We start from the raw sequence: 26,741 nt of genomic DNA, 5'->3' as shown, positions 1-26,741 counted from the left end.
ATTTTCTAGGAGAAATTAGATGAGAAGTGATGCTGTGAACACAGAAGGTCCAGACTAAGTTTCACAAGAACTAGTTCTGTAAGAAAATATTTTCACAAGGAAAAATATGACAGTCTGTTCTTAAAATAACAAGTACTTCTAATATCATAGTTTTGGTTTTGCTTAAATAATAGGTTTGCTTGTATTTTATCATTACTGTTTGGGAAATTTTTTTTAAGTTTTTCTTTTAATCACCCAGTACTCAGCACGACAAGTGCACTCCTTAATCCCCATCGTCTATTTCATCCATCCCCCCTATCCACCTCCCCCTCCCCCCGTAACCATCAGTTTGTTCTCTATAAGTAAGAGTCTGTTTCTTGGTCTTTTTTTTTTCCCCTTTGCTTGTTTGTTTCATTTCTTAAATTCCACATGAGTTAAATCATATGTTATCTGTCTTTCTCTGACTTATTTCACTTAGCATTATACTCTCTAGCTCCAACCATGTCATTGCAAATGGCAAGATTTTGTTCTTTTTTATGGCTGATTAATATTCCATTGTATATATATACCATATCTTTTTTCTACATTCATCTATCGATAGACACTTGGGCTGCTTCCATAGTTTGGCTATTGTAAACAATGCTGCTATAAACACTGGGGTACGTATATGCCTTTGAACGAGTGTTTTTGTATTCTTTGGGTAAATACCAAGCAGTGTGATTACTAGGTGGTAGGCTAGTTCCATTTTTAACTTTTTGAGGAAACTCCATACTGTTTTCCAGACCAGCTACACTAGTTTGCATTCCCACCAACAGTGCAAGAGGGGTCCTTCTTCTCCACAGCCTTGCAATACTTGTTGTTTCTTGTGTTTTTTTATTTTAGCCATTCTGACAGGTGTGATGTGTTATCTCATTGTGCTTTTGATTTGCATTTTCCTGATAATCAATAATGTTGAGCATCTTTTTGTGTCTGTTGGCCATCCAGATGTCTTCTTTGGAGAAATGTCCTCACTTCTACTGCACATTTTTTAAATGATTTTTATAAGTCTATATATTTTGGATACTAACCTTTTATCAGATATTTCATTTGCAAATATCTTCTCCCGCTCAGTAGGCTGCTTTTTAGTTTTGTGGATGGTTTCCTTTGCTGTGTGGAAACTTTTTATTTTGATGTAGTCCCAATAGTTTATTTTTGCTTTTATTTACCTTGCATCAGGGACATATCTAGAAAAAAAGCTGCCACAACTGACATCAGAAAAATTACTGCCTGTGCTCTCTTCTAGAATTTTTATGGTTTCAGGTCTCACATTTAGGTCTTTAGTCCATTTTTATTTTACTTTTGTGTATGGTGTAAGAAAGTGGTCCAGTTTCATTCTTTTGCATGTTGTTGTCCAATTTTCCCAACACCATTTGTTGAAGAGATTGTCTTTTCCCATTGGATATTCTTTAAAAAAAATTATTTATTTATTTATTTATTCATTTGAGAAAGAGCATGAGCAGGGGGAGGAGCAAAGGGAAAAGGATAAGCAGACTCCACGCTGAGCAAAGAGCCCAATGGAGGGCAGGGCTCAATCTCACAACCCTGAGATCACGACCTGAGCTGAAATCAAGAGTCGGACTCTTAACCAACTGAGCCACCCAGGTGTCTCTCCCATTAGATATTCCTTCCTGCTTTGTCAAAGATTAATTGACCACATAATTGTGGACTGCTTGGGAATTTTTTAAAGCTATCATTTTTTTAAAGGATTTTAATATTTTTCAGGAAACTTGTTCTATTATAAATCAAATAAAAGAATATACAACTTAACTGTGCAGCAAAATTGCTACTTTTTGTCTTTTTTCCTGTTAGTTTTCATTATATGAAACAAATTAAACACTAATACCCTACTTTCACTCATGTGTAACAATGAAAATTCACCCAGACTGTTTATCTCTATGTGGAAACAGACTAAAACAGCAACAAAAAATTGTATACAACTTTCAGCATATTAAATAGAAACAATCGCTAAGAAATGACAATAGAAAGTCAACCAAAAGAAATACACTTCTGACAAGAACCATCCTGAACTTTCTCTGCATCCCAAGGCAGTTTGGGGCCCTCAGAAGAATTGGCATGCTATCCCAACGGTGCCCTAACTCCCCCTAGGCCCGTCCTTGCGCTCCAAACATTTATCAACTGAAAGCCAAAACAACTTTCTAACCAGAATGTAGTAGCTTCCACCTCCTGAGCATTATGATTTTCCTGTTTTCCTAAAATACAAAGTACTCAGTGGAAATTTGCAGAGGAGCTGGGACAGCAATACAATACAAAGTTACAAAAGAAACTTCTGCCTCACATCAGAGGCTCAGGAACAGGAAGGGAATGAAAGGGCCTGGATTCTCACATTCGTATCTGTGTCTTTAATGGTGTCACCTAACCTCTCCAGAATTCAAGAACTTCCAACATCGCAGGAGCCAGACAGGCATTTACTCAAGCATAGTAATCTAAGTAATCTAAGACCTAAGAACCAGGTACTGTTCTAGGTGCTAGTGGAGGACCGCAAGGAGAAACCACCCTCAAGGAGAGTTTACTGGAATCTAGAATGTGAGCAAGGTGAGGGGCAAAGCTTTTATAGGAATGTTCAGTCTTTATTAGGACCAGCAGTAGCAGATGAATGGAAACCCCAACCACAAGACACATCATCTTTATTCATTAATTTCTCTACTTCAATTTTAAATGAAGCATCAGGAGGAAGGGCTTTCACTTGTGTAAATTAAATGGTTAAGTCTCAAAATTTGCTCACTCTCATCCACATCTAAATTTCAACATATATGAATATGACATTAAGCATCATGAAAATAGTTTCAAAAAGGGAAAAAAATCTCCCTTTAAATACGACTTCCAGATTTACTCGTTCATTAATACTGCAAATAAAAAAAAATTACTACCATGTAAACTCAACATTATAAATGAACTTCAAGAAACAGAGAGGACAAAGCAGGTATCTAAGGGGGCCACTCAGAACATGTTTCCTCATCTGTAGAATACAAGAGTTGGGCATTCCTTCCAGCTCCGTGGCAGGTATTAGAAGACCAGGACTTTAATTCTAGCTTTCTATATGGAAATTGAAATTCACTAAGCTCAAGATTTATTAAAAAGCCCCAAAATATTTTCAAATTAACTACAATGTCTCCTTAATACTGTCTATGACTCTAGACAAAATTCTTAAACTTCTGGGTAGCAAGTTCCTCCTAGATGAACGAGGAGAAAATCTATTTCAGGGTAAATACATTCAAAATACCGCACCAAAAAGAATGAAACTGCACCCAGAAAGAAAAGAAATGGCCATTACTTGTGAAGAAAATAAGATGGCAATACAATTTGGGGCATGAAATAGCAACAAGTTTCAGCAAGGGTCCAAACTGGCATTAACAGTAAAGCATCCATTTCACAAAACAAAGTATTTCTTTCCCTTTAAGGGAAGAACTCCTACAGGCTTGTCATGATAAGAGGGGGAAGCTGAAAATGGCAACAGTGGTATACATCAAACCCACACACCCTTTGGATCACTAACTATAACATTACTTTTTAAATTCTGCTTTGGTTAAAAAGTCAACACCAGTAAGCTTTTTCACTTTTTGTAATACAAGTAGAAGAGTATGGCCACTATTCCAGAGCCCCTGAAAATGATCTTCTTTCCCGTGACTTTTAATAGCTTAAAGGAAGTTTCTATCACCTTCACAGAAATTTTTTTAACTTCCTGAAGTGTGCTTTGCAGACATAACTGCCCCCCCCATGTCTTTACAAGATAATACTGTAAATAAGACTTGTGAAATACTATATCAACGGCAATAATGCATGTTCTGAAAACCACAGGCTTCAGAAATAGTGTGTACCTGGCAGGTGCCACACAGCTTTCTGGCTAAGTGCCCTTGGGCAAGTAACTCAACCTATCTAAACCCAGGTTCCTAAGTTGCAAAATGGTATTAGATCTAAGAATGAGCACCAAACAAGACTGTGAGAAGTAAATGCTAATTCATGTGAAAGGCTTACATGCTCATACAGTAAGTGCTAAAAAATAAAAACCTACTATCTGCTACTACCAGAACAACCATCATTATCATTACTCTCAGTAAACTTAGAAATATGTTTTAGTACATCTCAGATATTATTTTCTAACAGCTCAACTGATAATTATGAAGCAAATTAAAACAAAATCTAGTATCTCCAACTTAAAGCAACAGTAACCTACTCATTGCTGGTTTAAATTGAAGATATCTTATATGCACCTTCATTTAAACAAATCCAACAGATAAAAATGGATATTCACATACACATAGCAAAAACAGGTTGGGAGATGACTATTCATTTTAAAGGAATCATCACTGATCCCTCTTAAATAATAAACACAGTTTAGTGACATCTAAACTATGATTAGACTATATATACACACATAATGGAAGCCCACAGAGTTGATTATATATTAATTCCATTCCAACCTTCCTTCCTAATGTAAATTCTGAGTTTTGGTACACATTCATTAAACACATCAAAATCTGGCATGCATCATTCTACGGTGCCCTCCAACACCTTCCAAAGATCAAATGCTCACTGGTGCTCTAGCTTCCACCATGGAACCCACTCTCTCCCTGTTCCTTTCTATTTTGTTCTCGCCCGTCACATACATTGAACTGAGGAAGTACATTTACTCAAAACTACACATTCAGCTTTAACACTTTTGAAATGAAAACTTCAAAGTCACAAAACTTAAAGGTCTTTACAAAGTTGCCTCTTTGTTCTCTGGACAAAGAAGCACTTTTTAAACCCTTCTGTTCCATGATTGTCAAGATAAATCAGTACTGCAGGCACTCTGGTAGATACTGCCAAAAGGCAGTGAACCATCTTAAAGCAAACAAAAAACTGTTAACTGTGGTTAAGTGATACATCCGGTTTCTGGATGTAGGACTGCTCATCAACAATTTTGCATAGCCATATAAGCCTTTTAGAAAATATCAAGATATACAGTCAAATCTCAAAGATTTCAGAGTTCACATCATAAATGTGTAATTTAACTATTACAATTCCCCTAGACTAGCAATGAAAAGAAAATAGTCCAAATAGGTCATTTACCTACTTTCAAATCTTTGCTTTAAATACTATCCAGCATACACAATAAGATGGAGAGAAGGGAAATATTTCCAGAGACTATCATAAAATTCAGAAGAAAATAAACTTATTTTTTTATAATAAACTTTTCCAGATGCTTACAGGATTACCTCAATTGATTTCAAACTTAAAATTAAGGCTGGAATATACACAAACAGAAAGAAAAAACACCTGCTCTAATTTCTGTTCAAGAAAAGTTTTCTTTCCTTAAAAGGAAAAAAGAATGTAAAATTGCTCAATCTACTGTGTGAGATGAATTATACTCACCAACATCAGCTTTTCTTAGCAATACTTTATTTCTCTAAAAGTAAACAGAAGCACTGTATCAGTGTGAGAAATTTAAATTAAGCCAGCAAATCACTATTTAATTTTTTAAATATTTTCTTGGACTATCACAAATTAAACTATTATTTAAAAAGAAAGTGTCGCAATCACACGGTACTTTAGAGGTTAAATACAGGAAGGCACAGACCAACTACCCCACTGCATCAACAACCTTAACCTTGTATCCAGGCAAGCTGCACTTCATTTCTACCTCTCGTCTCTCTTGCCCTTCTCAAGTTTGCTTAAAAGGAATCAACCAAGCAATGGGAAAAATAGATGGCAAACTTAATTTTTTTAATCATATATCTTTTTTTTTAAGATTTTATTTACTTATTTGACATACAGACAGAGAGAGCGAGAGAGAGACAGCGCGCTCGTACAAGCAGGGGGGGCGGCAGGCTGAGCAGGGAGCCCGATGCGGGGCTCGATCCCAGGACCCCAGGATCATGACCTGAGCCGAAGGCAGACACTTAATGACTGAGCCGCCCAGGTGCCCCAAACTTTTTTTTTTTTTCATTTATTTATTTGAGAGAGAAAGAGAGCAGGGGGAGGGGCAAAGGGAGAGGGAGAGAGTCCCAAGCCAACTCCCCGCCAAGCACAGAGCCCGAGGCAGGGCTCGATCCCATGACCCTGAGATCACAACCTGAGCAGAAACCAAAAGTCAGACGCCTACCCACCTGAGCCACCAGGTGCTCCAAGAACAAACTTATTCTGACTTACTATCTTCTCACAGTCTTCATTTGCCCCATGAAGCCCCGAGGCCCAGATCAAAACAGGTCTAAAAGTCGTTTTCAAAAATGTGAGTTCTCGGGGCGCCTGGGTGGCTCAGTCGTTAAGCGTCTGCCTTCAGCTCAGGTCATGATCCCAGGGTCCTGGGTTCGAGCCCCGCATCGGGCTCCCCGCTCGGCGGGAAGCCTGCTTCTCCCTCTCCCACTCCCCCTGCTTGTGTTCCCTCTCTCGCTGTGTCTCTCTCTGTCAAATAAATAAATAAAATCTTTAATAAAAAAAAAATGTAAGTTCTCTTACAGATCAGCAATCTCCTTCTTTTTCTACATTCTACAAATCCCTTTGCTATGAACCTTAGCATTCTGGTAAAGCAATTACTGCCTGCTTCTTCACCCCAGTGGCAGGCACGTGATTCAGCTGGCCCAAGTATACCATCTGCCGTGCTCAGCGGCAGGTCCAGGCTGGGCAAGTGACCCAGGACTGATAGGGCCTTTAGGGAAGGTAACCACATGTCCAGGTTTTTCCCAGGACAATCCCAGTTTATCCCTGTTGCTCTGGCATAATTTTATTTTCACAAAAATATCTTGATCCCTACCTCGAAGGCAGGGTTTCTCAGCCTCAGCACAATTAACTTTAAGCTGGACCATTCTTCGTTGTAGGGGGCTGTCCTGCGCATTGCAGGACATTCAGCAGCACACCATCACTGGCCTCTACCCACTAGAAGCCAGTAGCACCTTCCAATTAGGACAACCAAACATGTCTCCAGGTGGATCAAATTCACCCATTTGAGAACAAGTCCTCTACGGAAAAGGAATCACTGTTCTCTCGAATTCCCAGAGCAATAAGAAAGATAGCCTTAAGCTATCAGCACCATGCAAGAGTGCCCATCTGAGGGTCAAGCCAACTGAGGGAAATGCCCGAGATACAAAGAGTGACCTGATGACATTGCTGGACCCCTGGATTCAGGTACACCTAAAGCAAGCCCCATTCCTCAGACTTCACTCATGTGAGCCCAGAAATCTCTTCTTTGCTTCAACTACTTTAAACTGGATTTCTCTCACTTGCAACTGAAAGAAATGAATGAGGATATACAGCATGTTTTATGTCAAAAATTTGAGCTGTCAAGAAAGAAAAAGGGTTCATGAGCACCTGGGTGGTTCAGTTGGTTAAGCATCTAACTGCAGCTCAGGTCATGATCTCAGGGTCCTGGGATCCAACCCCGTGTTGGGCTCCCTGCTCAGCCGGGAGTCTGCTTGTCCCTCTCCCTCTGCCCCTCCCCCACTCATGTTCGAGCTCTAATAAATAAAATGTTTAAAAAAAAAAAAAAGAAAAAAGGATTCAGATTTTGAACCCTATCCTACACCTTCCACAAAAAGAGACCACCAACTCTAGTTCTAGGGACACCAGCAATGAACTTCTGCACTAAAGTCCTAGAGTCCCTCCCTTTGTAGACCCTGAGAGCCTCCACACCTCACCTCCAGACGCACAGTGTGTCTACACTCAGTGCACCCAGGGCTAAAGAAAGAGGGGTGCCATCTGCACACCACTGCATCTGAAGAGTTAGTCATCGTAAGCAATTCTTTCTTCTAGAATCATTTCTTGAACTTATTAGAACCTAAGCAGATAGCTAGAAAAGAGGATGAAAAGATCTTTTTAGATCGCTGATAATTACATTTTAAACTCTTACAGGTTCTATTCCTCCTCCTCTCTTGGACAAAAGGCAAAAATCTAAAGTCCTAGAGTCTCTTCCCAGACATTGCCAGAGGCATTTTCTTCTCTGTAGGCATCTAAAGACAACCAGCATGATTCCACAGAGATAAAAGAGAAAAATCAGCAGTGTCACTCCATGGGGGAGGAAAAAAAAGGTATTTTCATTTACTACTTTAAAAAAAAAAAACAGGGCGCCTGGGTGGCTCAGTTGGTTAAGCGACTGCCTTCGGCTCAGGTCATGATCCTGGAGTCCCGGGATCGAGTCCCGCATCAGGCTCCCTGCTCAGCGGGGAGTCTGCTTCTCTCTCTGACCCTTCCCCGTCTCATGCTCTCTCTCTCTATCTCATTCTCTCTCTCAAATAAATAAATAAAATCTTTAAAAAAAAAAAATAAATAAATAAAATAAATAAAAAATAAATAAAAAATAAAAACAAGTTTAAAGACTGAATAAAGTATTCAACTTTAAGTGCCAGTAGAATAAAAGTCTGGAATTGAGGCATTTGTTAATGTCTTGATGACTGTTTATCCACACATTTTATTCCTACCTTTTCTCCCCATCCACCTTCCATTACCTAGTCTCGGTTTAACATCTAGATTCCATCCATCCCCCATTTCAAACAGACTGTGAAACAAAAGTCTTACAAGCCATGTATTATTTATTAACCAGAGAAAGAATGTGGTGGTGGGGAAATTAAAACACAATTAACTACTAGAAACTATCTTGCCATCTAACTCACAGAGAAAATAAATCTACTGGTAATAATTTCCTCAAAGTCCTGACACAAATCAACAAATTTATCTGAGTCTGCACCCATCTTTTCCACCCTTCTAGTATTGAAATAGATGAAGGATGTGTCCTGCCTTCACCTGGACTCTGAATCCCATCTTCTATATTCAGAAGTACTTTGTACTCTGGAATATTCCCTGAACCTTCAGTCTCCTCCTCTCTGTTGGATATCGTCATCAGCATGTTCAAATCTCACCCATTAACCAATAGTTCCAGAGAGCTATCTATACCACAGGTTCATTTATTTCCCTTACACCCTCCCTCTCAACCCTCTGCAATCAGGGTCTCATCCCTGCTGTGCCGTAAACTAATCCAGTTATTACCAATGTTGCGGTCCTTTTTTTCCCCAGTATAACATACAGTGTTGTATTAGTTTCAGGCGTACAATACAGTGATTCCACACTTCCACACATTACTCAGTGTTCTTCAGGACAAATGTACTTTTTTTTTTTTTTAATTCTTATGTTAATCCCCATACATTACATCATTAGTTTTAGATGAAGTGTTCCATGATTCATTGTTTGTGCATAACACCCAGTGCTCCATGCAGAATGTGCCCTCCTTAAAACCCACCACCAGGCTAACCCATCCTCCCACCCGCCTCCCCTCTAGAACCCTCAGTTTGTTTTTCAGAAGGACAAATGTACTCTTAATCTCCGTCACCTATTTCTCCCATCCCCCCTCCCCTCCCCTCTGGCGACCATTAGTTTGTTCTCTATGGTTAAGAGTCTTTCTGTTTGACCAACGACACTGTCTTAATGCAATGTCACTTGTACTGCCGGTACTGGTTCTCTTTGTAACGTGACCTTGTCTCCTCCTCCTCCTTTCTCCTCCTTTCTCCGTGACCTGTGCAACCCTCACCAGATTTTCCATCTCCTCCCTCCTCCCCACCCCATGGTTACTGCTCTCAAACCTCCTTCTCAAGCTCTTCTTCTATCCACCCTTTAGAAGTTGTATTCCCAGGGCGCCTGGGTGGCTCAGTCGGTTAAGCGTCTGCCTTCAGCTGATTGAGCCCTGCATTGGGCTCCCTGCTCAGCGGGAAGCCTGCTTCTCCCTCTGTCCCTCCCCCTGCTTGCTCCAGCTCTCTCTCAGTCACTCTTTTTCTCTCTCTCACTTTCTCTCTCTAATAAATAAAATCTTTAAAAAAAAATAAAAAATTTTTAAAGCAGTATTCCCCAGGATTTGCCCAGCCTCCCTGCCTTCTCCCTTTACATTCCTCCTCTGGGCAGGTTTGCTACTGTTACACGGTATCATTTCCTATCTATATGCTGTGTCTCCAGAATCTTCACCTCCAGCTTCATTCCGTGTTCCTGAAATACATACTTATAAAAAAAAAAGCAAACTACTGAATGTGTCTACTGGATAGCTGAGAAGCACCTCAATCTCAACATATCTAGTTCAGAAATGTCTCCTCTCTCCCACAGAACCTGTTCCTCTAGCTGGACTACCTCAGTGAACAGCACCCAACTGCTCAGGGGAGGAACTGAGGAATCACCCTGGGTGCCTCCTTCATCAACCCCCACACCCAATCACCCACCACAGCCTGCAGCCTCTGTATTCTCCTCCTCGAGAATCTGCCTCTTCTGCTACCAAAGTCTCTGGCCTAGATGGGTGACCTCCGAAACTCCAAGTCCCCTTTCCTCAAATTCACTCTCACAATGGCTGCCTGCCAGAGAAATTGTTCTAAAATGCAATTCCGATGATGCCAATCCCCTGCTGGCAATGTTTCCATCACTTCCTACTGTGCTTCCAGTGAAGTGTGAAGTCCTTAACTGGCTTCACCAGGCCCTTCCCAACCCTGCACCTGCCCACTCTGCAGCCCCATTGTTCTCACTCTGCTCCTGCCTCACTCCCAGCCCACCAGAGCTGTTCTCCAGCAGTGTAGCATACGATCTCTCTGGCCTCCAGTCCTCTTGCATGCATTTGACCATGCTTGAAGAATGCTTCTTCCCTACCCTCAGCATGGAAAGCTCCTAGCCTTCCCAGTGGCCTCAGCTTAGAAGTTGCTACTCTCTTGAAGTCTTCTCTGACTCCCTAGTTAGTCCTGCTAACTAGGGCCACAGCATCCCAATCTTACTCAACAAAGTGAATGACAACATTTAATCAATCTTCCATCTCCCCCACTAGAACTCTGACTTCTGCACAGATACACAGGGTCCCTATTCACTGTTAAACCTCTAGCAACTTGCCCACAATAGGTGGCATTTAATGACTTGGGATGACACTTCCTCCCCACTGTCATAAATGAGGTTATTAGAATGATGACTGTGAATAGATTTTTAATTTTTTGTCTATGCTTAGCAAACACATTCAGGGGTCATTATGAATCAGTTTTCTAAGTGCTTTGGAAATAATTAACCAATTCTAGCAACATTTAGGGAAATAAAACTACTATCCACATTCTACAGAAGAGGAAATCAAGGCACAAAGGAGTTAAACAAGTTGCCCAAGATCACATAGTAAATCTGACATCAAAGACCACGCTCTTCAATATTTTTGCTCTGCTGCCTTTGACCTGCATTTCACAAAAGAAAAACAAAACTATCTGTCACAGTGGTGACAGAAGTCCTATCTGCCAGATTCTCCAATAAAAGTAATGACATGTCAATGACACTCCACTCCCTTGTACTTCTTTGGCTTTGTCCCCGAAACTTTCAAGCAAAGAGTTTCAGTAATATGCTGGATTTCAACATGCTAGTACAGCTGACTTCTTCTATTTAATAAATGCGAGGCCTATATTCAGCCCAGTGCTTCAAAATACTGTTAGCCTGAAAGAGCAAGGAACAGGTTTCAGAGACTATTTCTCCTATCTCTACTGGTAAAGCCACAGCTGTGTCCAAGTTCAACCAAAGGAAGTCAGAATGGTGCTCTTTTGATGATGGTGATGAGGACAGTACCTACCAGGGGCCAGACACAGTTCTGAGATCCTTTACTAGGGAACATTAGAATTAAATAATACCACCCCATTAGAGTTCCTACTATCTCCATTTTACTAATAACAAAACAGAAAGTGAGATGGGGCCCCCTGGGTGGCTCAGTCGGTTAAGCATCTGCCTTCGGCTCAGGTCATGATCCCAGAGTCCTGGGATCGAGTCCCCCATCGGGATCCCTGCTCGGCGGGGAGCCTGCTTCTCCCTCTGCCTGCCGCTAACCCTGCTCGTGCTCTCTCTCTGACAAAAAAATAAAATCTTAAAAAAAAAAAAAAAGTGAGGAACTGAGGGTTTAAGTAATTTGCCCAGTCTCATTTGCCCAAAGTCTAGCAGTCTACACTGCTAAGAAGTAGGGGAGCCAACTTTACAGTCAGAAATAAAAACATTCATCTTCTTAGAGAGTATTAAACATCCTGTATTCAGACCTGAAGTGACATTACTCTGGATTTCCAAATGGATTTCCTCCAGCCACACACCTCACCATGACCCGCTCCCAGATGGTGGCGGAACACACACCTTGACACCCAAGGGCAGACGGTGCCCATGGGTGAACAAGTCAACAAGGAAGGAGAAATCACACTCACCATTGAAATATTAAGTGGCACAGGATTAACATCTTCCTCAGAAAACACAGGGAGGAAATTCTAGTTCAACCAGAGAGGCAGGCCTCCAGCAGCAGCAACAGGGGTGTGATGCTTGTGGAGCTTGGGACTTAGCGATGCCTGCCCTTAGAATGTAAAGTGTCAGGGGTTTTTCAGCATGTGTGTTTGTTTGTTTAAAAGAGAAGGATGTCAAGGCTTCCTCATTACAAAAGATCCCCTTGGCAAGTCTATAAATTAGGTTCCTATATTAGGATAATCAAATAAAGCAGGCTGTGGTTCCTGTTTGCTTTGAGGCCTATCACAAAATACCAACCAATCCCTGCCTAAAAATCAAGTTCATCTGACCTAACTAGACTGAGTTACCAGAGTTCTTAATGCACACTGTTGATGAATATAAATATAATTTTTTTTCTCTAGATACCAATATCAGAAGTCTAATTTCAAGGAAGTGAAAAGGCTTTAAATTTTGTTTGTGATTCAGACCAGTGACTGAAACTTAAACTGGTTTGCTCTGATTATCCACACTAAGCTGATAATTTATCAAAAAGAAATTTTACTAAAGGATTGGGCGCCTGGGTGGCTCAGTCGTTAAGCGTCTGCCTTCGGCTCAGGTCATGATCCCAGGGTCCTGGGATTGAGTCCCACATCGGGCTCCCTGCTCAGCGGGAAGCCTGCTTCTCCCTCTCCCACTCCCCCTGCTTGTGTTCCCTCTCTCGCTGTGTCTCTCTCTGTCAAATAAATAAAATCTTTAAAAAAAAAAAAAGAAAAGAAATTTTACTAAAGGACTTCAAAATTCATGGGTACGTTATCTACAGATTGTTGTCAAAGCTACTGTTTTAAAGTTTACAAAATTAATTACAATAAGGCTTTCATGCTGCATAAATTCTCTAAGTTGTTTGGCAATCAAAAAATGCATGACTATATGACACATCATAGAACATCTTACAGTTTTATATAACATCTACAAAACATCACTTAACAAAGTCTTCTTAAACACCACTTGGAGGAAAAAGAGCTTGAACTAAATGAAATAGAGATACAGATGTATCCACATGGATAAATCTCACAAACATGAAACTGAGGGAAAAAAAGAGGTTGCACATATAGTATGAGAACCATTATATAGTCTAAAAACATGCTATTATCTAGGAATTTGTACAGATATATTAAAATGTCTAGAAATAATAAACACCAGATTTCAGACAGCTGCTACTGTTTAGGGAGAAGGACAGGTTGCTACCGGGGAGAGGCAGATAGTAAGCTTTCTTCTAAACCAAGATGCAAATACAGAAATGTGTATTATGAGGTTCTTTATACACACACACACACACACACACACAGAGTATAGTTATTAATGAGTTAAGAACAGGGCTATTTCCATATGCTCCTCCAATAACATTTACAACCACTTATATCTTAATGAAAGAACATGTTACTTGAAAGACGATTTATACACAGTGTGCTTTCAATGAGTTAAGAACACAGCTATTCCTATATGCTTCTGCACATACGTTTACAAAAACTTGCATCTTAATGAAACAAGATGTTAGATGAAGGACACAATATACACACTGTAGTTATTATGAGATTCCCTGTATCTTTTTATAAACAATCTCATAATTTTGGTAAGCAAAAAGCCTAATGCCAAAATATAAGAACAAAATAAAAATGTATTCTACTAAAGAGTGGGACAAGAAATGGGCAGCAAAGGAAGGATGGGGGGAGTGGAGATTAAGAGACAGAGACTGAGGGGAAGGAAATGATACTGTTTTAAAGTAGAGATCTGAATCTAATGGCTTCTAAATCAACCAATCTCTGAATGTCTATACTTATACAAACTAGAAGCCAGTTTTATTTACAATAATCATCCAAGGGGGCCCTAAATTGTCAGTGGTGGCCCTTGTGCTAAGAAGAACAGTCTCCCAACTAGATCATGAGGTGTACACACATTCCAGATAACCAAGATTTATCATAATAACTTCCCTTAACACAAGACCGCAGTTACACCCCTTCATGGAGACAGCTAATGATTGTGGTTAAGGGTTTCAGAGCCAGACAAAAGTGGGTTCCCATCCCAGCTCCTCCACTGACAAACTGTGTGATGTGAACACGCTTTCACACCGTACCTATTCACTGCCACATACGGCCTGCCATCACTTAAAGCACTATGTATGGTAACCTAGCAGACTACCCAGCATTTTTATATCCTTCGTAATCCTTGCTTATGACCCAAAAAAACAAACAGAACCATCAGGTGTGATAAATAGCTATTGGAGTCACAGACTCAAAACAGTTTCTTTGGCAATCTGTTGAGGAGACTTTGAGGATCCTTTCATAGAGAATAGGACTACCTAACAGGTCTCAGGGACAGCCCTCTTGGAGGCCTCTCTGACTGCCTCTTCTCATTGTGAATTTCCCATAGCAGACACAAGCACTGTCCACTAGTTCTTAGGGTTTCCTGTTGATGAGACACTAACGTTAGTATCCTCTAAAAGTGTCACTGTGATTTTTAAGTACCTGAAGGCTCCAGTCGTTGACATTATCATCCCAGGACCTTGAGCACAGCTCTGTCACCTTCAACCCCTCCTTCTCAGTCCTCTAGATAGAGGTCGGCTGCTGACTGCTTGAGTCTCAGTTGCAGGTGGCTTGCTAGATCTTCAGCGGCCTTACTGACACTCTCTACTTCATCTTCAAATCTTTGTGAATTGGAAATAAACTCTGGAGAATGTTTTCCCAAGATACCATTTAGCTTTGATTCATCAACCTACTTTCAAGGTTTTTCAGTATCTCGCACGACATTCAAACTTTGGAAGCCTCCCAGCGTTTGTCAAATTTGTCTTTCTTGGTCACTGCTAATGAGGATATGAACCAATATACTCTTAGGGGTAATAAGCACCAAAAGGTTACATACTAGTCACTGGGCCAGAGCACCATTTTTCAGACAAGAAAAGGACCTTGATATTAAAACATGTACCTGCGATTTAAATGATACATCATAAGTGTTAACATTTCACATCTGAATGCTTATTCTAAATGCTTTACATGTATTCACTCATTTACCCTATGCGGTGGATAGTATTATGATCTCCATTTTAGAGGTGACAACATAGAGAAAAGCCAAGCAATTTGACCAGGGTCCCACTGCCAGTGAATGGCTGAGCTAGGACAGGGATCCAGACAGACCAGTACCCTCAACATGTGCTCTTAATCCTCTACCCTGTACTATATCATCAGCTACTTTAAAAATTAAAACACAAACATGCCCTCCTGACTTCCCCTCTTCCAAAAGTCAATAATGCTCCCTGGTCCCCGCCAAAAAAACTAAGCAGAAAGGAGGTGGTCAAAGGAACCCCAACAAATGGAAGGACAGGGAAAAGGCAATGTGTCAGTAAGACACGGGGAACACCAGATGACTGACCCATAAAACATTTTAAATGAACATGGCTGGCCAGTAGAGCGCTCTAAACAGGAACTATTCTATAGCGGTGCCTGGATGGCTCAGTCAGTTAAGCGTCTGCCTTCAGCTCAGGTCACGATCTCAGGGTCCTGGGATCAAGCCCTGCATCAGGCTCTCTGCTCAGTGGGGAGCCTGATTCTCCCTCTCCCCCCACCCCGGTCAAATAAAGAAATAATAAAATCTTAAAAAAAAAAAAAAACTATTCTATATGCAGTCAAGGACCACCTGTAGTGAGTAAAGCGTTTGAAGCTCTAAAGCCTGTCTGGGTCCACATCCTAGCTCCAGTCTGATGGTAGTTTTTCTACAGCAAGTCTACATTCATACCAGAGACTGGCCCACCATACTAAAACCCCAAGTGAGAGCTGAAGATTTATCCCAGGCGATGCCTTGAATTGTTGGTGATCCATGGTGATTTCTTTGGGACAAAAAATACATATGAGTGTTCTTTTCCATTCAGGGAAAAATTGTATTTGTAATTTATCAACTTTTTAAGTAACATTTTGTTTCTATACCTCCCTAAATTCCACTGAATAGCAGCATCAGCATGAAATTTACAATTATACTACTCCATCAAAATTGGGGTGTGAAGTAGCAGAAAACACAATTCAAACTGGCTTAGGTCATTTAACAATATATCCAGAGCTGGGCTTTTGACATAGAACAATCTGTGGCTCCCACAATGATATCAAAAACCCAGATACAGTTACCTCTGCTCCATAGTCCTTACCTTGGCTCCATTCAACGGTCCCAAGACGGTGGTAGCAGCTCCACGCATCACAACCAGATAGCATAGAAGAGTAAAGAACCTTTTTTTTTTTTTAAAGATTTATTTATTTACTTGAGAGAGAGAGAGCGAGCACGAGTCGGTGGGGCAGAGGAAGAGGGAGAGGGAGAGAGAATCTAAGCAGACTACAAGCTAAACACGGAGCCTGACACAGGGCTAGATCCCACAACCCTGAGATCATGACCTGAGCCAAAACCAAGAGTCGGACGCTCAACCAACACTGCAACCCAGGCACCCCAAGAACCCTTTTTAAGAGTCTCTTCACACAAAAGGAAATCTTTTCCAAAGTCTCCAGCAGCCTTCCTCTCATGTCTCACTGGCCAGAACTGAGATATATCCTCATTCTTAAACCAGTTACCAGCCCAGAAAATAAGTTCACCATAACTGAGTTAGAGTTCTGGGACTCTTAAACCTGACCACATGTTTTTATAACTGCCCAGATGATTCTAAAGATCAGCTGGGCTTGAAAAACTTAGTTAAACTAATCAGAATTAGCCCTAATCACCTTTCCCTGAATCTCCTGGGAAAAGGTATAGACACCTGAACAAAATTCCGATAGAGAAAAATAATGCTGGCTGGGCAAACAAGAGAGTCTACACAACCACTTCACATGTGTGTTTGCAAAACACTTTCACATAAAATCACTGGATTTTATTCAATCCTCAGACTGGGCTTTCTGCTGTAGTCCCACTTTACAAATAAGGAAACTGAGGCTCAAGTTTACAGCGTGAAATTCTTTTAAGTCTTCCAAACTTCTGTATGCTTCAATGCAATAGCAACTTAGGAAATTTCCCCTAAAAGGGATTATCATTTGAACCATTTCTCTAAAACATTAACATAAAGAAAGCAAAAAGGAACTTTTATGTTGTCCTAAAGAAAGCAAAGCAAAAATCAAGAAAATATTAAAGGAAAAAGCAAAGCGAATATTAAAATACCAAGGCCTTAAAAAAAAAGTACTAAAACCAAGACTTGGAAGACTCCAATTCTAGTCCTGTCTGCCACTCACACCCTTCTCCATGTCTGTGCTTAGAGCAGGCTCACTTATGAGGGGCTCTCCAGCTTCACACACACACCAAGAAAGTTAGACAATCTAAGCTTAATAAAGAGCATTTTACATAACTGTATAAGTGCTTAATAATTCTAAGGACTATTCGCTTTAAAAAAATTTTTTTCCTCTAAACAGAACAAATTCCCTCAAGATGGCCTAATGTAAAATTTGTGGAAAAGCATATATGGCCTATTTCTGTTCCTGGCAGATATGCTAAACATTTCTATGAATCATAAGCATCTGAAACTATACAGACAGCGCATGAAAGGCTTACAAAAGGAAAGACTGTATTAAAAGAGGACACTGGTTATTCTAGGAAAGGAAAGGTGTGAAAAAGAAAAAGGACTAAAAAATCCATTTAAACAAAGAGTCCACTGAATTGAGTGAATGATCTCCAAATGTGCCACGTAAGTCAATGATCCCAGACTTCTCTCTGGAGCTCCCGCCTACCCCCACTGCTATGTCCAAATCCACCCTACACACAGATGTTAAATCCTGTCTCGAAATCAACTCTTTCCCATTATGTCAGCCTTCTGCTGACAAACCTCAGTGATTCTCCACCGGATAAAGTCCACATTCCTAACCTTGCTTTTTATGACCCTCCATAATCTGAAACCAACCTCTCCCTTTATCCCATTCCTAACTGGTCTCCTCAGGGTCCTCAAATACTGTGGTGTTCAGGTTTCTTCTCAGCTGTTTTCAATCTGACAAGTTCTACAAGCTTCTACTCCTTACTTAAAACAAGTTCCCAAACTGCCAGTCACATGTCTTCATTCTAACCTACAACAAACTCTTGTTTCTGGCAAAGTTAGAATACTTGTTCCTCACTCAATTTTTAAACTTTTATTTTTTAAACATTTATGTATGGGGTGACTGGGGGGCTCAGGTCATGGTCTCAGGGTCCCAGGATCAAGCCCCAAGTCGGGCTCCCTGCTCAGCAGGAAGTCTGCTTCTCCCTCTCCTTCTGCGGCTCCCCCTACTTGTGCTCTCTCTCTCCCTCTCTTGCTCTGTCATATAAATACATAAAATCTTTAAAAAAAAAAAAAAGATTTGTTTATTTGAGAGAGAGTACGCACATGGGGGGTTGGGGAGGAGAGGGAGAGACTCTCCAGCAGACTCTGCGCTGAGAGCAGAGCCCAACTTGGAGCTCAATCCCAGTACCCTGAGACCATAACTTGAGCCGAAACCAAGAGTCAGTCACTTAACCGACTGAGCCACCCAGGTGCCCCTTAACCTTTTAAATGTGTGTGTGTGTCCTTTGTTTCTTCAAGAATTTAGCACAATGCTATAGGAGTTCAAACACATTCCCTAGATTGGACTGAATTCAACTACAGGACGATAAACTCAAGGACAGGGGCCTCTGCCTTATTACCTCTTTGTATCTCAATCCCAATATTTAATGAATCATAGATGCTAAATATTTGCTGATTGCTGCATCACTGAACTCAGCAGTAAGCCTTCAAGTCCCACAGAGCCACCTCCAATTTCTTTAAATATTTATGGAATATTCAAAGCATCAAGACATCAAAACTACATAAATCTAACAAGTATTTAGTGCATGCAGGAGGCATCTTACAGGGCAACTAAAAACAGAAATCTCAAACTCATAATTCTGAAAATGCACCAAATGCCATTTATGCACAACAGAGTATAAGACGTCTGAAAATATAATCAGTCTGACCTAGTTGATTGCTATTCTTTCTGCAGCTCCTCCCCCCACCTCACGTCCTTCCTTGACTTCTTGACTTGCAGATGTTATATAGAAAGGCTCAACTGGTTAGGCGAATGACTGACCTACACTGCAATTTTCAAACACTGCAGGACCCTACCAGTGCCTCTAAGAAGTAGGACAGGAGAAACTGAACACAAAATAATTAAGTGGCCTGTTCAGCTGTTGTGTGGCCAGGCCCTAACAGGAAAGGTGAATTAAACGCAGGTGTCCTGACTTAAGTCAGGTGCTCATAGTCTTTGATAGGAACTAGAACTAAACTTTGAGGAGCAAGCTGGGCAAACGCAGGGTCTTTCTAACTTGCCTAAAGCACGTGAGCTAAAGCTGTATTTTTGCTGTCTTCTGGGAAAGACTTTAAGTTAATCAAACATGATGAGAAAAAAGATACTTTCGGGTTGCTCTCTTACTCATGATTATAAATTGTGTTTCTTATGGTAAAGGACAAGAACCAAAAGGAGTAAGACACCAGTTGACAAATCAAGAAAGTCTACATTCTGGGGAGGAAGGCGACAGCTGGCCTCCCAGATGCACCAGCTGCCGCTGGAACACCAAGCATGTGTCCTGTTGGCAGAAGAGCTAACATGCAGTCACATAAATAGCTTTCTACCAGTGGCCAAACTGGCTTTGCCATCTGCCTCTCCCCATACCAAAGCCTCCCTCCTCATCATCCTAGCTTCAGAGGGAGCTGCTACAGCCAGTAAGAGAGAAGGTACACTCCCCAGGCCAGTGACACTGGTTAACACCAACCTACAGAAGGAAGGAGTCCTCTCCCTCATGTTCTTGTACAGGCGCGCGCACACACACACACACACACACACACACACACACACACTGCCCTTCTCCTCATTTCTGCCTACATGTTTATAACCCCTCCCTACTTCCCACCCAACACATATACCTAATGCCAAGGCACTGGACAGCCATCAACCAAATAAGCCCACTAGTCACATACCGCAAAGTGATTCCCAATCCTCCTTTTGCAACACCAACAAGGTCACAGAACCAAAAGGAACTTTGGACATCATCCAGAGGAGTGACTTGTTTCCAAAATTACAGGGATGGCTCACTAAATTCTTCCCATTAAAACTTATTTCAACTCATTAAATGAATATTTACTGTTCCAGGCACTGTGCTGGGTTCTTGAGAGTTTGTGCAGTATGTTTTAATCTTCCTTAATGCAAAATGGTGGTAGTGGGGGAGAGTGATATGGGGTATTTTTCCCAGAGGTGAGGTCTACAAACAAGTGTACAAGGGACTAACTCCCAAAGCTGGGAATTACCGAACTGAGAAACTAGAGAAGCGATAAAGACCCTAACAACACAGACTTGTGAGGCTTGGATACTGCCCTGTCGCTTGTCTGCTGTCTTCTTAAGAAGAGAGGACACTCAGAGGCCTCCTCAGAAGGGCTATGGGCTACAGGTGTGGTCCAACCGCCCAGCTCCTCACTGGAGCTAATGCCCCCCCCCCCCCCCGCCCCATCCAGCAGCATCACCAACCATCAGCCAGAATCTTAGCCCTTCTCCCTCCTAGAAAAACTCTTCTCAGATACAGATATATCTATAGAGATCTATTTCTCCGGTGGCCACTTCCTAGTTTTTCAAAAAGCAGAAAAGAACCAGGGAAGAAGGCATCAAGCCCGACGTGGGTGAAATTCCCTGGTGGCAGGCAACGCTGGCTCAGGCCAAAGGGTAGGCTGTCTGCTCATCCTGACAAGTCCCACTCTTTGAACCCTCCCCGGCGCAGGAGGCAAAGAATGTGCGGAAAGCAGCACGACGCCGGGTGGACTTTCTGGTTTAGCACAGTGAAGGACCTGGGACGAGACTATCCGAAAATATCGGAAAATGACACGGTAAGGCTGCAGTGGAAGAGACTTTTGAATAAGTCAGCACGCAGCAGGTTTTCAAAGAATCCCCAGGGACGTCCTCTAGCGAGATCACAAGGCAAAACTAGCGAAACCGATCTTGAGGGTGCAATCCCACCTGACCCCGGGGCGGGCCGGGCAGGGAACGCAGGCACCGAAGGGTACCCGGCTGCGGGCGGCTCGCTCCCACGCACAGCCCCGGGCTCTGGCCGCTGGTAGAGGGCTAGGGGCGGGAAAGGGCACTCGCCACCCTCTGCGTGGGGAGCCGGGCAGGAGTGAGCCCGGGGCCTCCCGGTCCCCAATCTCCTGTTCCGCGGGCGGCTGACCCGGGGCACGCGACTGCCTGTCTCCCTCCCGCAGAGGCTCCTCCCGGCCTCGCCGCGCTGCAGCCTGCCCCGCGCCCAGGTCCCCGCTTACTTTTGGTCGCTGCGATGAGGTTCTTCCCGTCCTTGATGAGCTCTTTTATGAACTTGTTGGTCCTCTCCAGCTCCGCTTCGTGGGCGCGGATCCTCTCCCGGAACCACGGGCTGTCCAGGTAGCAGTCGCTGAACTCCAGCGGCTGCAGCCCCATGACCACCGCGGTCCACCGCCCGCCCACCGCGCTCTACAGCCGGAGCCGGGCTTCGGGGCCGTGGCCAGGTGCGGGGCGCGCGGGCAGGAAGTCCCGGAGAGGCTCGCAGCCCGGGGCGAGCGCGGCACGGACGTGTCCCTCGGAGCTGAGCCCGGCCGCCGAGGCGAGCGAGAGCCGCGGCGCCCCAATCCCGGCAGCCCCCGCCGAGCCCCGGGCGCCCGCGGCCCCGCCCCGCCCGGCCCCCGCGCCGCCGACCCTCCCCGAGGCGCGAGCCGCCCCGCCCCGGGTGCCTCCCCGGCCCGCCCCGCGCGCCCGCCCCCGCTCGCCCCCTTCTTGATCCTCCGCCTTCCTTCTTCCTCCCTCCCTTTCCTTCTCTTCCTTTCCCCTGCAGCCTCTCCCTTCTCTTCCCCCACGCGCCGTTGCCCCTCCTCTTCCTTCCGAGCCCTACTCGGTCTAGAATTTCGCCCCGCGGCTCTCCTCCACCCCCGGGGTGCGTGCCCCTCCCCTTTCTTCGGCTCCCCTTCTTGGGGTGACTCAGAGTCGGCTCCGCGAGGCCGGGACCTCGACCAGGACCGGGAAGGGGCGCCTTAATAGCAGTCTCTAATCCCCTCGGCCGGGAGACAGCGCTCAGATGTCTGACTTGGCGAAGGGGAACGATTGACTCGTTGATCTCATTTATCCTGGGAGCGACCCTGAGCTGTGAAAGTTCTCGCACGCAGGGCACGCTTTTCCTTATTCCCGCTCCTCATCTCAAGTAAAATGCGTGTTAAATCTCCGCTTTAACTGAAAGTTTTACCCGAGCAGGGAGAGCTTGGGGGCTGACAGCTCCTATTACACTCTTCTGCGTATCCACACTGAACGATTTGGAGGGAGGGAGAGGGTGGATAAACCACTGAAGAGTTGTCTCCGTCGTATTCAGATTAACTTTGCTTGGGTAGGTGGAAATGATCTTTATTGTTCTAAAAATAACTATTGGAAAACAAATGCCAGGTTTCACGAGGTGGGGGTGACGAACAAGTGAGAATGAGAATTTATGTCAGCACACATGGAAAAGTATCCTGTGTATTCTGAAACAGAACTCAAATGTGTTTCCAAAAAAAACTAAGACATTTTAAGTAATTGAGATTTATACTTAAATCAGTCGTTCATTACAGTAACTTTTTATAATGGCAACTAACAATTTATTAAGCAATTATGTGCCAGGCACACACCAGGAACTCTACATACATTTTTTACAAGCTCTCAACATATGTTTACCTATATAGGTTTATTAAAGATGTTAATATCCCCCAAGAAACTTCAAACTGATTCTTTAAAACGTTCAGACTCAGCTCTGGGTAATTAAGAATCTGTTTGGACGCATGTTGTTGGAGTGTAACCCTCAGGAACAAGTTAAATAAGCCTCCTACTCAATGAGCTCTTTTGTTACAAAATAGGACCACGTGCGGCAGACCCACGGAAAAACAGATAAACATTATTGCTTTAATGTCCATCCTCCAGAGAGTTCAAAATGTTTTACAAATAACTTTTAGGCATTGAAAGTGTCAGTTCCTACTAAAATCAGCAGGGGGCTGGATTCTACAGAGAAGAGAAGAAGCAAATAAAGGGGGAAAGACACAAGAATAGAAGGGATGTAAACAAACACTGAGGACCTGGCAAAACAGAAAAACTGACTCAGTCCTCTGGACAAAACCCTAAACTTATCCTCATAAAGAGGGGCTGCTGACACTCCTCAATGTGTTAAACATAAAATTAACATGTGAGCCAGCAACTCCACTCCCTGGGTATATACCCAAGAGAAATGAAATCCCATGTCTGCACAAATACTCACAGTAGCGTTGTTCATAAGAGCCAAAAAAATGGAATCAACCCTAATGTCCGACAACTGATGAATGGAGGGATAAAGAAAATATGTGTATCCATACAGCAGAATATTAATCTACTAACTGAATATTAATAGAAAAAAATAAGTGCTGATGCATGCTACAACACAATGAACCTTGAAAACATGCTAAGTGAAAGAAGCCAGTCACAAAAGACCACGTATATTATCCAATTCATGTGAAATGTCCAGAATAGGGAAATCAGTAGAGACAGAAAGTAGATTAGCTGTTGTCAGAGGCTGGATGGTGACCTGGGTGTCGAGTAAGGGTTTCCTTTGGGGATGATGAAAATAATTTAAACTTAGATTTTGATAATGACTGCACAGCTCTAACTATACTGAAAATCATTAAATTGTACACTTTAAATGGGTGAATTTTTTTAGTATGTGTAGTACCTTAATTACAAAGTTAAGAAAAAGGGCAAGGGGCTGCTCCAGAAGTGCCTCTTTCCTTACGGCTTTCTACTCCCAGCCACAAAAACTCTGGTTCATTCACTGTGGCCAGTTCTTCCTTAGATATTTAGATATTTGGAACAAAATGAGTTGTTTAAAACAATTTTATAACATCACAAAAACATTGTTACTCTGTCTTTGCACACACACAGCCCAAAACAGGGTTAAAGAGCAGGTGAATATGAATCTTAATTCAATACTAAGTAAGTCTACTGTGATCACCAAGAGTGAAAGGCCTAAGTAGTTTAGTTTTATTCAATTACATCTTGTCTGGTGCCTAGTAGAGATGATCAGTAACTGTGGAATGAATGAGAAGTATGGCCAAGTGAAGAGAAACATTATGGTACAATGGATAGATAGAAATTTAGGAGCTCCTAGTCACCTTCACTACTTAGTAGTCATACCAGCTTGGCAAAGGTAAATTTTCTCTAAATCTCAGGCTTGCCATCCATGGCACGGAGATGATGATTTTGCAACTGCAAGTTGGTTGAGGAGATTTAATAAAATTGTTTTTGTAAAGCACCTGCTAAAGTTATAATACTGATGATCAGGAGAAGGAGGAGGAAGTTGGGAGGGTAGGCTGAAAAGAGGGAGGAGAAGGAAGAGGAGATGAAGATTACATTCCATCAATATGGGGGAAGGGGGGGCAGGGGAGTCTATTCTCCTAAAATCACATAAGACAGAATTCAAGGAAAGTCATCACAAAAGCAGATACTACAGGGTTCCTAGGTCTCATTTTTGTTCATTCATTCATTCATTCTTTCCACAAATATTTGTTAAGTTTCTGTATGTATTATGTACCATACTAGGTGCTGGTGATACAGCGGTATACAAAACAGACAGTGTCTGCCCTCATGGTGCTTTTGTTCTCTGGAGGGAAAATGACACAGTAACTACCCCTCCCCCCCCCAAAAAAAACCCACACACATAAATATATATCTAATTTAAAATGAAAGTGCCATACAGTTAGAGTAAAGAGTGTGTGAGACATTATAATTGAGGACCTGAAAAAAATCGAAGAGTCGAGTCAGGAAGATTTAATGAGAAGTGTCATTTAATCAGTGACCAGAAGAATCAGTAGGAATTAACCATTAAATAGAGGGCTTTGAGGGGCGCCTGGGTGGCTCAGTTGGTTAAGCGACTGCCTTCGGCTCAGGTCATGATCCTGGAGTCCCAGGATCGAGTCCCGCATCGGGCTCCCTGCTCGGCGGGGAGTCTGCTTCTCCCTCTGACCTTCCTCCCTCTCATGCTCTCTGTCTCTCATTCTCTCTGTCTCAAATTAAAAAAAAAAAAAAAAAAATCTTAAATAGAGGGCTTTGAGAGCAAAGTAGTCCAGGCAGGGAACCAGCCTGTGCAAGCCTCTGGAATGGGAAAGAATCTGATACATTCAAGAGACAAAAAGAGGTCAGGTGGGTGAAGCATAGTCAGTGAGAGAAACTGGCTCAACACAACACAGGGTGGTGGAGGGGAGGCAGGGGGCAAATTTCACAGAACTTCATAGGCCATATTTAGGATTTTGGATTGTATTGTAGTGCTATTGGGAGCCTTTGAAGAGGTTTCAGCATGATGGTGATGTGATCTGGTTTGTGTTTTCTCTCTAGCTGCTGTGTGGAGAATGGGAGTCCAGAGGGATGACTTTTGGAGTGGTGTGGGCAAGAAATGTTATAGCTTTACCCTCTAAGTAACAATGGAGACAGAAATAGATCCAAATATATTGTAGAGGGAGATTCTGGGAGTTGACAATGGCCTGGATATTAGAAATGAGGAGGGTGTCAAAGATGGCTGCCAGGCTCTTGTCATGATAAGTAAGGTGGGTGGATATGAACTTCACTGAACATTCACTAAAAGGAAAACAGGAGATAAGAAGTCCATGTGGTGGTGGTAATTAATGATGACTGGGATGGGCAAAATCAGTTTCCGTTTCAGACTCATTAAGCTTTTAGATGCCTGGAGACATTCAAGTATGTATGTCAGGTAAGCATTCTTATGCTTTGCTAAATGCTTGGATTAGTTAAGGAGTTGAAACAATGCAAATTGGTCAGGTTCCAGTGTAGATAAAACAGAGGTTAATACAGATGAAACCTTCCCTTTATGTAGGTTCTGCTACATACAATGTTGTCTTTCCCTGATGAGTAACAAAGTTGCCACATATGAAGTCAAACAGGCTTCTACTTAATCTTTGAATATGTTTCAGGCTGAGTCAGTTAGAATTAGGCTCAGACATATTGTAACAGAAAAATCTAAAATAACAGTAGTTTATACCATAAGGAGTTTATTTCTCTCTCATGTAAAAGAAGTCCAGAAGTAGTCTAACATGATTCCACAGTCCCCAGAGAAGCATTGGGTTCCATCCTCAGTTTCACCTCAAAATACAAGGTGGCTCCTAGAGCTCCCTCTGTGAAGGAGGAAGGGAAAGGTTAAAAGTGCATCCCCCCCCACCCCCCCCACCCCCCCCACCCGCCCCGGCCAGCTGAGTCAGCACTTTGTTCCGCCTTCCTGCAGGTCTTAGACATTTTTGCTATTTATTTCATTAGCCAGAACTTAGTCACATGGCCACTCATCACTGCAAGGGAAAATGGAAAATGTGGTCTTTTACCCAAGTACACTGCCACCTAAATCAAACTTGAATTTTTTTACAAAGAGAAAAGGACAATAGATTTTGAGCAGGAACCTAGCAATCTCTGCTGCAGAGATTATGACACCTTTATGAGTGAGGCACATAAATTATAGCTATGGCAAAACATAAATGATAT

At 42.5% G+C, this 26,741-nt stretch overlaps 2 protein-coding genes and 1 long non-coding RNA gene across 10 annotated transcripts in view; 1 reads left to right on the top strand and 2 right to left on the bottom strand.

The window, feature by feature from the left end:
• ARHGAP10 (Rho GTPase activating protein 10) overlaps positions 1–21,926 on the bottom strand; it is a 316,951-nt gene extending 295,025 nt beyond the window's left edge. For 2 of the 7 annotated variants that reach the window (XR_010409585.1, XM_054508716.2), the window contains exon 1: positions 21,500–21,926. Coding sequence is in view for 3 of the 7 variants with exons in the window: in XM_054508716.2 (XP_054364691.1) it covers positions 21,500–21,653 (154 nt within the window). In the remaining 4 variants the exon portion in view is untranslated. Of the gene's footprint in view, positions 1–5,391; positions 5,426–21,499 lie in introns of all 7 variants that reach the window. The other 5 variants (XM_045880330.3, XR_010409584.1, XR_010409583.1 and 2 more) reach the window with 5 other exon arrangements.
• The window catches only part of PRMT9 (protein arginine methyltransferase 9), a 112,703-nt gene continuing 106,979 nt past the window's right edge, over positions 21,018–26,741 (top strand). The window contains exon 1 of the mRNA XM_064585144.1: positions 21,018–21,070. The gene's annotated coding sequence lies outside the window, so the exon portion shown is untranslated. The remainder of the gene's footprint in view (positions 21,071–26,741) is intronic.
• Positions 25,022–26,741, bottom strand: part of LOC123848187 (uncharacterized) — a 40,497-nt gene continuing 38,777 nt past the window's right edge. The window contains exons 4-5 of one of the 2 annotated variants that reach the window (XR_006791695.3): positions 26,251–26,383; positions 25,022–25,261 (exon numbers count right to left, since the gene is read on the bottom strand). This is a non-coding gene — a long non-coding RNA (uncharacterized LOC123848187). The remainder of the gene's footprint in view (positions 25,262–26,250; positions 26,384–26,741) is intronic. The other variant, XR_006791696.3, reaches the window with a different exon arrangement.

The sequence above is a fragment of the Mirounga angustirostris genome, unplaced genomic scaffold (genome assembly GCF_029215605.1).
Source record: "Mirounga angustirostris isolate CCGP_5_RB_7025 unplaced genomic scaffold, mMirAng1.0.hap1 SCAF_2, whole genome shotgun sequence".
Taxonomy (NCBI): Eukaryota; Metazoa; Chordata; class Mammalia; order Carnivora; family Phocidae; genus Mirounga; species Mirounga angustirostris.
Note: the sequence above shows the minus strand (reverse complement) of the source record. Positions and strands in the feature narration are given on the sequence as shown.